This window comes from Mirounga leonina, unplaced genomic scaffold (genome assembly GCF_011800145.1).
Source record: "Mirounga leonina isolate KUSES-001 unplaced genomic scaffold, KU_Mleo_1.0 Mir_200, whole genome shotgun sequence".
Classification (NCBI taxonomy): Eukaryota; Metazoa; Chordata; class Mammalia; order Carnivora; family Phocidae; genus Mirounga; species Mirounga leonina.
Genome location: NW_023270503.1, coordinates 15318054 through 15330827, shown reverse-complemented (window position 1 = coordinate 15330827; position 12774 = coordinate 15318054). Strand labels below are relative to the sequence as shown.

General features: G+C 45.1%; 1 protein-coding gene across 6 annotated transcripts in view; it reads left to right on the top strand.

Annotated features, from left to right (window-relative positions):
* The window catches only part of MSI2 (musashi RNA binding protein 2), a 385784-nt gene extending 376267 nt beyond the window's left edge, over window positions 1–9517 (top strand). For 4 of the 6 annotated variants that reach the window (XR_004683181.1, XM_035026768.1, XM_035026770.1 and 1 more), the window contains 2 exons: window positions 1807–1879; window positions 4337–9517. Coding sequence is in view for 4 of the 6 variants with exons in the window: in XM_035026768.1 (XP_034882659.1) it covers window positions 1807–1848 (42 nt within the window). In the remaining 2 variants the exon portion in view is untranslated. The remainder of the gene's footprint in view (window positions 1–1806; window positions 1880–4336) is intronic. The other 2 variants (XM_035026771.1, XM_035026769.1) reach the window with 1 other exon arrangement.
* Window positions 9518–12774: the final 3257 nt, after the last annotated feature.

The window sequence follows — 12774 nt, the reverse complement described above, 5'->3', positions numbered from 1 at the left end:
TTGGGGGCTGAGGAGAGGACAGTGGGTCCCCACTCCCCCGTCCACATTCCGTCAGCCACCTAGGGCTGAAGCTCCTGTTTCGATTTTTCCTGAGCAACCGGTGTGTGGCCGTGTGATGGAGTGGAAGGAGCATGGGCAGGTCAAGTTCAGATCCCCACTCCATCACCTTCAGCCCATGCAGCCTTAAGCCTCTTACATAACCCATCGGAACTTCACTTCCCTGGCTGCAAAACGACAATAAGCGTGCCTCCCTCGAAAGATGGTCTGAGAATTAATGGAAACAGGATACGTCACCTGCTAGCACATAACAGGCCCTCGGTATCGGCCCCCCTGCTTGATCCCTGCCTCCTGGAGACAGCCATGTGGGCTGCGACTTGAGGAGCTGGGGGGCCCCCCACCCCCTCCTCAGGATAGCAGCCTTGGTCGGTCGAGGCCCTGGGCCTGAGGTCCAGAGGCAGCACTTGGCCCTGGGACACGGTGTGGGGTGCGTGGGGTGCACGCTCCCTCCCAGGTGGTTTCCTTTGCTAATGTTTCTTAGAGTTTCCAGGTTCCAAGTAAGTTCCCATTTGCGTTCTTTAGCCGCAACCCCGCAAAGGCCAGATGCATTTGATATTTGTAATGCTCTGTGGTTCTATAATCTAACTAATCCAGGCAGTGGAAATTTGCTTAACAGATTTGCATGCTGTTTTCAGATTGTATTGTTCTTCCCCCTCCTCGTGTGTGTGAGCATGAATGTGCCTGAGCCCACTCGCTCGCTGTCCCTTCCATTTGGGAAGCAGAAATTCGGCCACCCTCCGTTCTAGCCAACCTCAGCATTTTGGAGGAGGTTTGGTTTGGGGGCTAAGATGGGAGTGTCTGCTGTTCCAGGCCCTGTCCCTGTCAGGAGAACCCCGCCTCGGGGGCTGAGCTGGGGAGAACAGGGCAAGTGCGGACAAGTCTGGGGCACCAGGGCGCCGCTCCCTGCCCCCCCCACCCCAGCATTGGAAAGCACACGCACACACACAGGGGTGCACGCACGCATGCAGGGGTGCACACACACACTCTTAACCCACGCACGAGCACTCTTTCTCTCACAGACTGTCTTACACACACGTGCGCGCACACGCACGTGTGCGTTGCCGCCACCCCTGGCCCATGCAGTCTGGGTCCTTGTGCAATTCCACTCCCAGACCAGTAACACTTAAGTCAGGAGTCTGATGAGTCACATCCACTCGGCTGAGCTGTAGTACCAGATCCAGAGTAGTATTATTCAGTTTAGAGCTGCATCGATTTGGGAGACCATCTATCACCACCTAGAGCACAGATCATTTCCATTTGCAGCGCCCGGAAACACAGACCCTATTCGTTCTTGAAAACCTGGGTCTCTTGACCTGTGGGTCGTGGCGCTTTTCTGAAATGACCACGCGTGGCATCACGTTTTGTCTGCGCTGGGCTTGCTTTCTCCCCAGCTGGAGCTGTCGGGACTGCGGGCAGAGACACGGGTATCTTTGCCCTCCGGGGTCCAGGGCAGCAGCGCCCAGCATTTTGGGCCGAGGCCTCCCTTTCCCCTCAGCCACACACCTCCCTGGTGCATCTGGCTCTCGATTACCCCCTGGGCAAGCAGACGGGCTTGGGGCGGGGTGTGGGGGCTGGAGGGCCCGGAGCCAGGGAGGACGGCGTCCGGGCCCCTCGTGGCGCAGTGTCTCAGAATTACATATTCATGCTGGCAACCACGGTCTAGTTCTAGAGATAATTTCCTTTCCCAGAATATGACAAGCTGTTCCCGTGTATAGCGTGCTGATGACCTTAATAATTGTGCAATTTTAGGGACCTTTGATTGCAACGGCCTTTACAAATGGATACCATTGAGCAGGTGCTTCCGTTGCCACCCCACTCTGAGGTACTACCTTCTCTGCCCTGTGTCCCCGCCCTGCCGGGCGCGTCGTACGTGTGTGTGCCCTGGCATGCAAGTACGCACGGGCCCTGGCCCCATTGTGCCAACACCTCTCTCTCCTCTTCCCCGACCCCTTGGCAGGAGGGTGGGGGCAAAAAATCCGGTCTTGTACTCTCTCATCCTTCTCTCCAGCTGTAATCATGACCCCCACCTTTTTTTTTTAATTCTTCTTGATTTGATTCTTTTGATTCCCTTTCTTTATCTTCTTCCCCACCCCCTCATCTCTCTCTGTCTTGAAATACGATCAAGAGTGTAGGAAACTGGAAGGTGATCTGGTGCTGTTGCCTGTCCCAGGGGGATGGAGGCAGGAGAAGCCTGGGCTTCAGCCAAGCCTGGGGGTGGGGGCCAGGGCCAACCCCTCCAGGGTCCCACGAGATGGCCTTTCAGGTCCCTGGACCCTTTCGGCCCCCCAGCGCTCGCTGGCTTTGGCCAATGGGGTTCATGCAGTCAACAGCCAGACTCCATCTTTTAGTGAAAAGAAAACATTTTTGCCAGTAACTACTGAGTAATTATCCAGATTACCGCACGAAAAGCAAATTAAATTAACGACATCACCTGCATAACGTGGATTTGGATCCCTGCCAGTTTCCTAACCTTTTAAACTGAGCTCAAGTTAATTAAACATTTTTTTAAATCACTTTGATGGGGGTATGGAAGGGGTGGAGTGGAGGAGAAGGGGGGGTTGGGGCAGTCAGCGAAGGAGCCTCTTGCCACGGTCTCATTGGAAAATGAGTATCTGTTGCTCTCGGGAGGAACCCCGAGAAGGAAGAGGGGTTCTCTCGTGAAAGCGAAGTGCGTACTGTGTTAGCACATTAGTTTGGGGGCTTGAGACATGGGTCTGTCAAGAGGGAGGGTGACAGCTGAGGCCGGGCCTGGGTCCCTGCTGGGGCAGGAGCGCCTTTCCCTCTGGGAGTTCGGATGTAGGAGAAGCAAGACTGGAGATGGACTTGCCACTTTGGTTTGCAGTTAGTAGGACCCCCTGTCTCATAGAGGGGGTCACTCTAGGCCCCCAAGTCAGCCAGGACTCTCTCGGGTGGGCCCAGTTGGGGGACCAGATTGAGTTGAGCTCCATAAATCTCTTTTGGATTTCTCTAATGTTGCTGCTAAGGAATCACCTCAACTAATGCAACCGCCTCTCTTAACCAAATAAACCCCGTGTGTGAATTCTCCCCACCCCTCACCTCCACTTCCCTTCGAGCACTGACCCAGCCATTGCTGGCCAGAGCCAGAGGCCACTAACAGTTTGAAGAGAGCTACTCACTACTAATTAAGCTGGGTTTGGGGGCCCAGGGGAAGTAAGGTTCCTCTGAGAGCAAAGTGGACTGAACTCCCCAAGAACTCTGGGGATTGGAGGTGGCTCCAGCCCTTTGTGGAGTCAGATGATGAGGGGATGGGACAGCTACCAGGCACAGCAGACCCCTGCAAGGTCAGACACTGCGGCTGCCCGGCTGTCCTTGCACTCTCCCTCCCCTGGAAATGAGGATGGGGTAGGGCTTCCCACCACAGCCCGCCCTCCCCTCCATGGCCGCTATAGGAGCCAGGGGAGGGCAAGGCATCCAGCCCATCCTCCTCACCCAACTCTAGGACCCGGTTCCCACAGAAGGATAACGTAGCCAAGAGACTGGTGATAACACCCCACCACCCTCCTCCAAAATGGATGAAGTGAACCAATTGAGTCACATGTTTGAACCGAAACACACACTTTGTCCATGACCGAGGTTTCGTTCTCTGTAGTCCCCTCCACAGAGGAAGTTCCCAGGCTCACGATGGACTCAGGGAGACTCAGCAAGTCTGTGAGTCGCGGGCCTGTTTTTATTTTCTATAACCAAAGCTGGTTATTTGTTGCATATGTTTTTCCTGACCTCGAGTCCTCGATACGAAATATAATTTTTTTTAGATTTTTTTAAATCTGCATTTTCAGTTATTGGCAGTCATTGACGGTATCTGATAAAGTAGTTTTTTAAACATTTGGCTTTGAAAACCCGAAGTTTAACCAGAACAAAAAGCATCTCTCATCAGTTTGCAATTCACCCAGTGTAGCCAAACACCCAGCATGGCCGCATTTGCTGACCACATTTCCTGCCACTCCCCCGCCCCCCCCCCCAAGAATTCACCAGTGCCGTATCAAATCAGCAAAATAGCAAACGAGCACAGTGAGTCGCAGAGCTGTCCGCTCCCCAGTGTCAGGCGTGGTGAAGATGTCAGATTTCCCAAGCCGTGATCCCAGTAAGCTGTTAGCCTGGCCATTTCCAGACGTACTCAGTAGCCCAATGTAGTCGTTCTGTGGAAGCGCTAGTTGAGAAGTTGGAATAAATAGTATGTTTGCCTGACACATCTTCTCTCTTCTCCCACTTCCCACTTTATGTTCTCCTCTGGGCATCCGTGACCTTCCGCGCCCTGCAGAGCATACCTGGATGTCCAGGCAAGACTGGGCGAAGTTTCTGAGTGGCCCTTTGTTTAGGTGATGTCATCAGACCTGGACCCCCACCAGCCTCACTCCCCATCCCAACCAGAGATGGCTCACTTCGGATCGAGGGTTGACTACATCTCATCATCTCACGAATCTGCTGTAATATAAGACAACAGCTTTTAAATGTGTATATAACCCATGATTTTTGGTTTTGTTTTGTTTTGTTTTTCTTGATGGTTTCCCTTCCTCTTCTCTCTTCCCCCCCTTCTCCTTTTAAATCTCTTTGAATCACATTTGGTAGTGATTTTGACTTAGTCCGGTAGTCATATAGCTTTAATATCTAGTTAAAAGCTAACCATAGTATAATTGTTATATTAAGGTATTATTTTTCTCTTAAAAAGATTTTTTTTTTTTGCTTGTTTTGATTCTGTTCTCACTTTTAAAGGATGCTGAGATGGTAATATTCCTCAATATTTTGGTACCAATTCTGAGACTGTATGGCTTTTCCAGTGGAGCACATTGTGCGTCTGTGGAAGCAAAGTTGTGAAGTGTGGAGCGGGAGGTGGGCATAAACTTTCTACTTTGCGTCGTATAAGTGAGATGTAGTAAGCTAATTAACAGACTCTGTAGCGGTTCTTTTTTGTGACGTCTCTTTGTTAACCTAAGTATATCTATTTTCGGCAATAAGGTAAGGACGACCATGTTTTGAGTGTCCTCCTTTTCTATAAGTGCTTTTTTTCTGTTGAAAGAGGTGATATTATAAGGTTTTTTGAAATTGTGAATTCTAAAAAAAAAAGAAGCGTTGTAAATACAATTCCATTAACTACATAGAAACTATTAAGAAAGAGAGAATCAAAAATATTTTTGTGAGGGAGTCGGTCCCAGGCAGTTCGATGCTCTGTGGAAGGAGGAGGAGGGGAAGGCATGATAACCGAGTCGGTTCCCAGGCGGAAGGACACCCCCCCCCGCCCCCGCTGCCAGGACGACCCCCCGGGAAAAGTTAGAACACTGTTTAGCTCCTTCTGTCTGTGTGATAGACCTAAGAACTGTATTAGCGTCATACCAGCATATTAACCTCTCGTCTGTGCACAGCTTCAAATGTTACCGTCTAGTTAGATTTTTATTTAAAATATGAAAAACTGCTTTTCCCAAGACGTTTTTTAAAAACAAAGCTACAATTTTAATATTTAACATATTTAAAGTTTCAAAGCACACCTGTTTGGCTTGGGTGGGGAGGGGGTGGGGGGACATTCTTTTTCAGTCTTAATTTTTAAATATTTGATCATTTTCTATTGTCCAACCATTTCAGCACCTCCAAAGGTCCCTAGGACACTCTGCCTCTCTTTGCTCCCCTGCTCCCCCACCGGCTCCCCCCAGCTCCGGGGGTGGGGGGAGCTCAGGCCAGGGGCGGAGAAGCCTGTGTTAATGAAAACTTTTCTCCATTCACTTCCTATTTACAAATTAGGAGAGCAACCTTTTGGTTTATATATTTTTTTTAATACCTCAGTGCTGCAAGTATCCCCAGAGAGGCTATGGAAGAATTTTTTTTTTTTAATTTATTGTAGATGTAAACAGAATTTTAAAAATAAAAAAAGTATAAACATCGCTGCACTGTGACTGGTGGGAAAAACTGACAGTTTCCTGTTTGCACATGTTTAACATTTGGCTGTTATAATATATGGTCCTCAGTTGGGGAAAGATACTTATGATGAAGGATATTTTTTAATTTAACTTTTTTTTAATATTGGTAATAGGTCGGCAACAGCAACTATAGAAGTACAACTCAGTAGATGGCATTAAAACATATTGTAGTGTGGATATATATTTTTTCTTTTTTAAAATGTGATATTGACGTTTTATTAATATTTTTTAAATTGTTACGTTTATAAATTTGGTACTCAAGGCACAGCCAGTATGAAACACTGAATGCGACATTTATTATAAAGAGCTGCTGCACTCCTATTTTTATAAATTTTGCTAACAAAGTAGACTAATGTAGACATTCACAGACATGGTAGGGCAAAAGCATCTTCAAACAAAAGGCTCCAAAATGCTAACTCAGAAAGAAAGAAAAAAAGCCTTTTTCAATTCTAATTAAACAGCAACAACATTAAAAAGAAGAAAAAAAAAATCTTGTTTTTCCGATCAATGTTAGGTTGTTTGGTGAGGGGTTTTTGTTTTGTTTTGTTTTGTTTTTTTCTTTCTTTCTTTTATTTCCAAACAACCAAGTTGAGTAAAATGCTGGGCGCTTTTAAAATATCAAAACTTGTTCAAGTGATAAAATAACAAAATAGAAGTTTTTTGAAAAAAAGAAAAAAGACCATAAATTCCCAGAAATTCAGTGTCTAGATTAGGGAATTTAAGTACTCTTTTGTCCATGTTGGTGATGTACTGTAGTACCCTTCCTTTCTCCGCATCCCCCATCACCTCACAGAAGACTCTTCGTTGATCACTGTTAATAATGTATAAAATGGCTATCTTGTAAGCGTGCTGTCCTCGTACTAGTGTAGTGACTTTTTTTCTTCTCTTTCTTCTAGTACATATTGATAGGTATAACGTAATTAAGGTTTAAAAAAAAAATTAGACATAGTTATTCAGATTTAGGACCAGTAAGGATAGAACTTTCTCTTATTTATGAAAAAAAAAATTGCTAATAATTTTGGGGCAGTTTTTTCCTTTGGTTTTTTTTTTCCAATTTCAACTTTTTATTTTATTTTTGCTGATCTGATGTGGTTTCAGCTAACCCAAGGTCTCATGATGTTCAAATGCCGGCAGACTCTATGGCGTTTTGTAGATTCCCAACCCCCCCCCCCAAACTGTGAAGGGGTGTGCCATACTACCTTAAATGCTAATGCTAGATATGCAAAACTGGATTTTTTTAATTTATTTTTTAAAAGAGGGAGGCATGGTATATTAAAATGATTTTACTAAGAGAAAAAATATTTTTTTAAGAATGCTCAGAAGAAATTGATAATCTGTGTGAATATGTTTTAGATGTTTATAATACCTTTTGAAGAGACCCAGTAGCCCATAGCACAAATCTCGTGGAAATCTGATCTGTTTTAATGTGGCTACCTAGGTTAAGGTTCACGTTAGTCCCCCCCACTCATCTAGAAGTCCATTTTGAAAGATTTTCATAAATTATTTTAGCACTGATGTTCAGCCTTGTCTTTGTTTCAGTTAAGCTCAGTGGCGAACCTGGGAACCACCTTTTCGCCTTTGGGGGAGAAACCCTCTTGGCTGATGGCTTCCCCCCCCCACCCGCGGAATCACAAAATAGCCACCGGGTGACTTTCTGGCTTCCAGATCCATCTGCCTGGGACCCCCGAACTCCTCTCCTCCCAAGCAGAGGGAAGTGAGTGGCATTAGCTCCCAGACCCCATTCCTGGTTCCGCCTGGACATGGAGCTGACGGGGACAGCCAAGCCTTTGGTCCCCGCCCCAGGAGCTTTCTCAGCCCTGGTTTGTGGCCTTCCTCACACCCACTGGGAAAACCAAACAGCCTCGTGTTCTGTCCCGTTCGCTCATTGGCTTGACTCAAACGAAGCCCCGACAGGCCTTTTTGCGTTTCTCTCCTTCATAACCTTCATCCTAATTTGAACTTGTAGCTTGGACTTTAAGGTAGCATGGCTCTATTGTGTCCATTTCCGGTTTCACTGCACAGCAGTTCACAGCCAGTGAATGTTACACACATCTTGCTAGACTAGTCTCAAAATCATCGGGTAATTGTTGGTCCTAACGACCTGAAAGGTGTTCCGTTTTTGTTTTCAGTTTTTTTGTTTTGTTTTGTTTTTGTTTTTGTTTGGGGGTTTTTTTTGAGGGGGGGTTCTTTTTTCATTTGGGGATTTTGAAAAAAAAAATTTTTTTTTTTTTTCGGTTCCAAATAGAAAAACAAAACCTATTTTGATCTTTAGTGCAAACGAGGGCTAGGGACTTAGCCACCACCACACCACACTGCTTCATCCTGCCATTCGCTCACTGCAGCATAATCAAGAATAAAGCAATATAGTTTACTACATTTTTTATTGAAGGTCAGCCATGCTTTCTGTATTATATTGCATATGAAATTGTTTACAAAAGAAACACTAACTCATACTTCTCTTTATCGGTTGGGAGTGGCACGCAGGGACAGAGGGAGACTGTGGGAGCAGGGGGTGCGGGGGAGAATTTTCTCTCTTGAATGTGCTTCACCAGCTGGGCTACCTTCCAAGGAAGACAAAAGGGGGGGGTGGAGGCGTGCGAGCTGAGGGATGGAGGCGTGCCAGCACACTGAAGAGAGACACTGGTGGGCCCCTCTGCCCTCCCCCTAAGCAGAAAAGCAGCAGAATCAGCTCAGCCCGGTCCTGGGCACAGACACTACACAAGGAGACGCTGTACGTTAAGCAATACTTTAATACTGTAATATGTTGGTTTTCTTTCTTTCTTTCTTTTTTAACCAAAAAACGTAAGTAAACTAAAACAAAAATATATATATACATAAAACCCACACCTCTGGGGAAGCAACCTTAATCCAAACACTTGGCTATCAAATAATCAGAATGTATTGTCTCAGACAGGATTTCACTTCCGGGAGGCAGGGGCACGAAGGGGCAGGGAGGGGGGGAGGGTGTCTGAGGGACAGAAGTTCCAGAGCCTCCCTGGAAGGCTCTCTGCTACTGTATTCTGTACATACTGTACCATCCTGTGTGGAATCTGTGAGTGTCCTCTTGAGTAGCGTGGGCTAGCCAGTCTGCCGTTCATGGTGTGTTGTAAACTCGGAATTCCATATGTAATAGGATGCAAGTCTAAGCGTTTCATGTGGACATAAATGTATCTAAATAAAACTTTCCCTAGCACTGTGGCTGACCTCACCCTTACTTTTATACTTTAGTATGAAACTGATGACAACTTTGGTAGTGAGTATTTTTTTTATATATATACATATATATGTATCTATATATATATATATCTCAAGCATCTTTCAGGTCTTTGTGTGTGGCTTTCTTAAAGCCCTGTTGTAAAAAATTACTATGTGGATGGCAGTCTCTCACATCACAGATGTGGAAAGTATAATTTTATATTTGTATTTTCAAATAAATAAGTTTGTGAAAGGTTTCCATCCTCTACTGTGGTCCAGAAATCAATGTGTTTGTCTGACAAAAAAAAAATAAAATACAATAAACTGTTTTGAACAGAGTTGTTCGGTGTTCGTTCACTTGCAGAGGAGGGCTGGGCTGCGGGGTAGCAGTTGCTTGGTTGGGGGGGCAGCGGTGTCACCAATCACACCTGCCTCCCCTCACCTCTTGGCACCTGCCTCCCAGCACCTCCAGTGGAGAAGCCCTTCTGCTGTCCCCAGGTAGCTGGTAGAACATTTTTATGAAGTGACAAGAGAGCATTGCCATGGAAGAACAGGCTGCAGAACACCTCAGAGCCCTTGGGTGGGCAGGGAGCAAACACCAAAGGTCCCATGAGATCATGGGACCCAGATGGTAGATGTGTGTCGAAGGAGCTAAGTGGCTCTCCAGGTTGCTGGCCTCTGTTATCAGCAGCCTGCAGGAGAAGACAGAGAACCAATTCCATGACCCTTGAGTAGGAGTCTGAAAGGGTGTTAGGAAGCCCAGCCTTGGCCCTCAAGTTCAAAGTCTTGCTTAATGAAGAGAAATTTTGTGGGATCACAGAATTAAAGGTGTAGAAAGAAGTAGATCATCTGTGACACTTCCGCCTTCTATCTGTCAGATCGTTGAGAGAAAAGAAAAGCATTGAGAGCCAGTTCACGGGGGGCAAGCTCCAAGACTTGGTGGTAACAATCAAGACATGGTCTGAACCAGAGGGATTCCGTGGATTTTAAGCTTTGGAGAGGAAGAGCCAGGCCTATGGGTTTATAAGGGATGAAGCTTCCTCAGAGTGTGAGGTGGAGCCCTAGTCCCCAGGGCATGGCCACCTTGGGCCCCTCCTCCAGTGTCCCGTCTCGGGCTTATTCCAGCTTTATCTTAGGGACATTTCTGCTACACAAAGGTCCAAGAAGAGAAGCCCAGAAGGTGTCCCTTTCAATCCAAGGCTGGAGACAGGAGAATTTGTTTCTAGGCCCATCTCTTAGGTCCACAGGCAAAACATCAGCACTCTCTAATGTCTTGTTAATCTTGAGGACAGAAGAGTATAACCTCTGCCGTCCCACAGAAATGAAAGACCAATGAGAGCTCGGCTGAGAAATTCCTCTTAGGAATTCTGAGAGGAGCGGGCCAGAGACATGAAAAAGTTCATCTTCATCCTCATCCTGATTGCGCAGCTCCGTCCCAGAAGCCCAAGGAGAGAGCAGGGAATGGGGGCGTCAACGGTACGCTAGATGAGGCCCACACGTGACCTGGTTAGTCCTACACGTGTTGTGTGACTGCTACATTTTAATATTCGGGAGGGATAGGTAATTTGCCTGCCGTCCTACAAGTGCTCAATGACAGCACTGAGCTGTCATCTCCAGAACATTCTGCTGGGTTTGAGCTGGTGACATGCGTCAGCATCAGTGTTGAGTGTGCCTGGTTGGGGGTGGGGGAGAGCACTCGAAACTAAATGCCTAAATATACCCAAAAAGAAGCAGAAAAATATCAATCTAGAGAAAACCAAACTTTCAGGGAGAAACCCTAAAAATATTAAGTAGAAACAAATCAGCAAAAACTAGGAAAAGGAAAAGAAGAAACAACAGTGTTAAGATAAACATAAGCGTAATAAGTAGGACAGAAGGAATGCTAGCAAGGTAATCCATCACTAAATACGAATGGATTGCATTTTCTACCACTGCAAAACAGGTATGTTTAGAAAAAACGAAACCCAATTACCTGCTATTATAGAAATGGTTAAATGACAAAGATGGCTGAAAATAAAGCTGTGGCAAAGAGAAAATAAGCAAACACAAAAGGCAAGAATTGAAATGTCAGTTGGTCCGACAGGGTGGAATTTAACATTAAGGCACTCAACGGGATATTCTGCAATGACAAAAAACACAAGAGGATACAGAGGTGATAAACCCCAAGCCTCAATTACCAGGAGAACCAAACACTTAAATCAGAAACTATTAGAATTGCAAAAAGAACTAGATACAAATTAAAATACAATTATAAAGACTTTAACGCACCTCTCTTGGAACTAGACATGTATAATAGACAAAAGTAAGGACACAGAGGACTTGTATAGTGCAATTAGTAAATGATCATCAGACTATAGAATCTTTAAATAGAGAATGTACATTTTTTGGTCATTTATCCATGGGATATATACAAAACCCATTGTGTGGCAACATATTAATTACCTATTAACTGATAAATATTAACCATGTAATTATTAATGCTTAAATTTAGCTAAAATTAATATTAATTTAAACAAATAGCAACTTTGTGGTCCACATCCCATGATCATAATCCAATACAATTAGAGATAATTAAATTGGGTCTCTCAATTTCTGTGCAGTTATGATTGAGAGACCCAGTTCTGTACATCCTTGGATCAAAGAGGAAAGTTAAAGTACAGATGGTCTAGAAAGCAACAAAAAGCACACATTGTATCTGAACCTGTAACATACAGCAAAAGCTGTACTCAGAGAAAAGTTCATAGCTTTAAATGTCTTCAGTGGAAAAAATTTATTTTTTAGTGAAGAAATTTATTATTCATCTTAAGGTAGTAAACAGCACCTAAAAAACTAGAAAGGAGAAATTGGTAGAAGCTAAAAGCTATAAAATAGAAAACAATAAGGGTGCCTCGGTGGCTCAGTTGGTTAAGCATCTGCCTTTGGCTCAGGTGATGATCTCAGGATACTGGGATGAGCCCCCAGTCATCAGGCTCAGTTGGGAGCCTGCTTCTCCATCTCCCTCTGCCCCTCCCGCCATCTCGTGCCCTCTCTCTTGCTCTACTCACTCTCTGCCAAATAAATAAGATCTTTTTTTAAAAAAATTGTTTTAAATAGAAACAAAGTCATTGATGGGATAAATGGATCCAAAAGCTGGATTTTTACAAAGGCTAATAAACAAGTCACCCTGAATAAAGAAGAAAGAGCAAAAATATGCAATCTAAGGAATAAGAGACATAACTACAGATAACAATGAGAAAAGAATAGTAAGAGCAACAAATCTAAAAATTTAAAAGAAGCAGAAAATTTTCTAGCAAATACCGAAACTGATCAGAAGTAGAAAACCAGAATAAACTTACTACCACAAAAGATACTGAAAGGGTAATTAAAGATCTAATATTGAAAAATGGACTGGGTACAAAGGGGTTTACAAATGAGTTGCTTTTTTTTTTTAAGATTTTATTTATTTGACAGAGAGACACAGCAAGAGAGGGAACACAAGCAGGGGGAGAGGGAGAAGCAGGCTTCCCGCTGAGCAGGGAGCCCCATGCAGGGCTCGATCCCAGGATCCCGGGATCATGACCTGAGCCGAAGGCAGACGCTTAACGACTGAGCCACC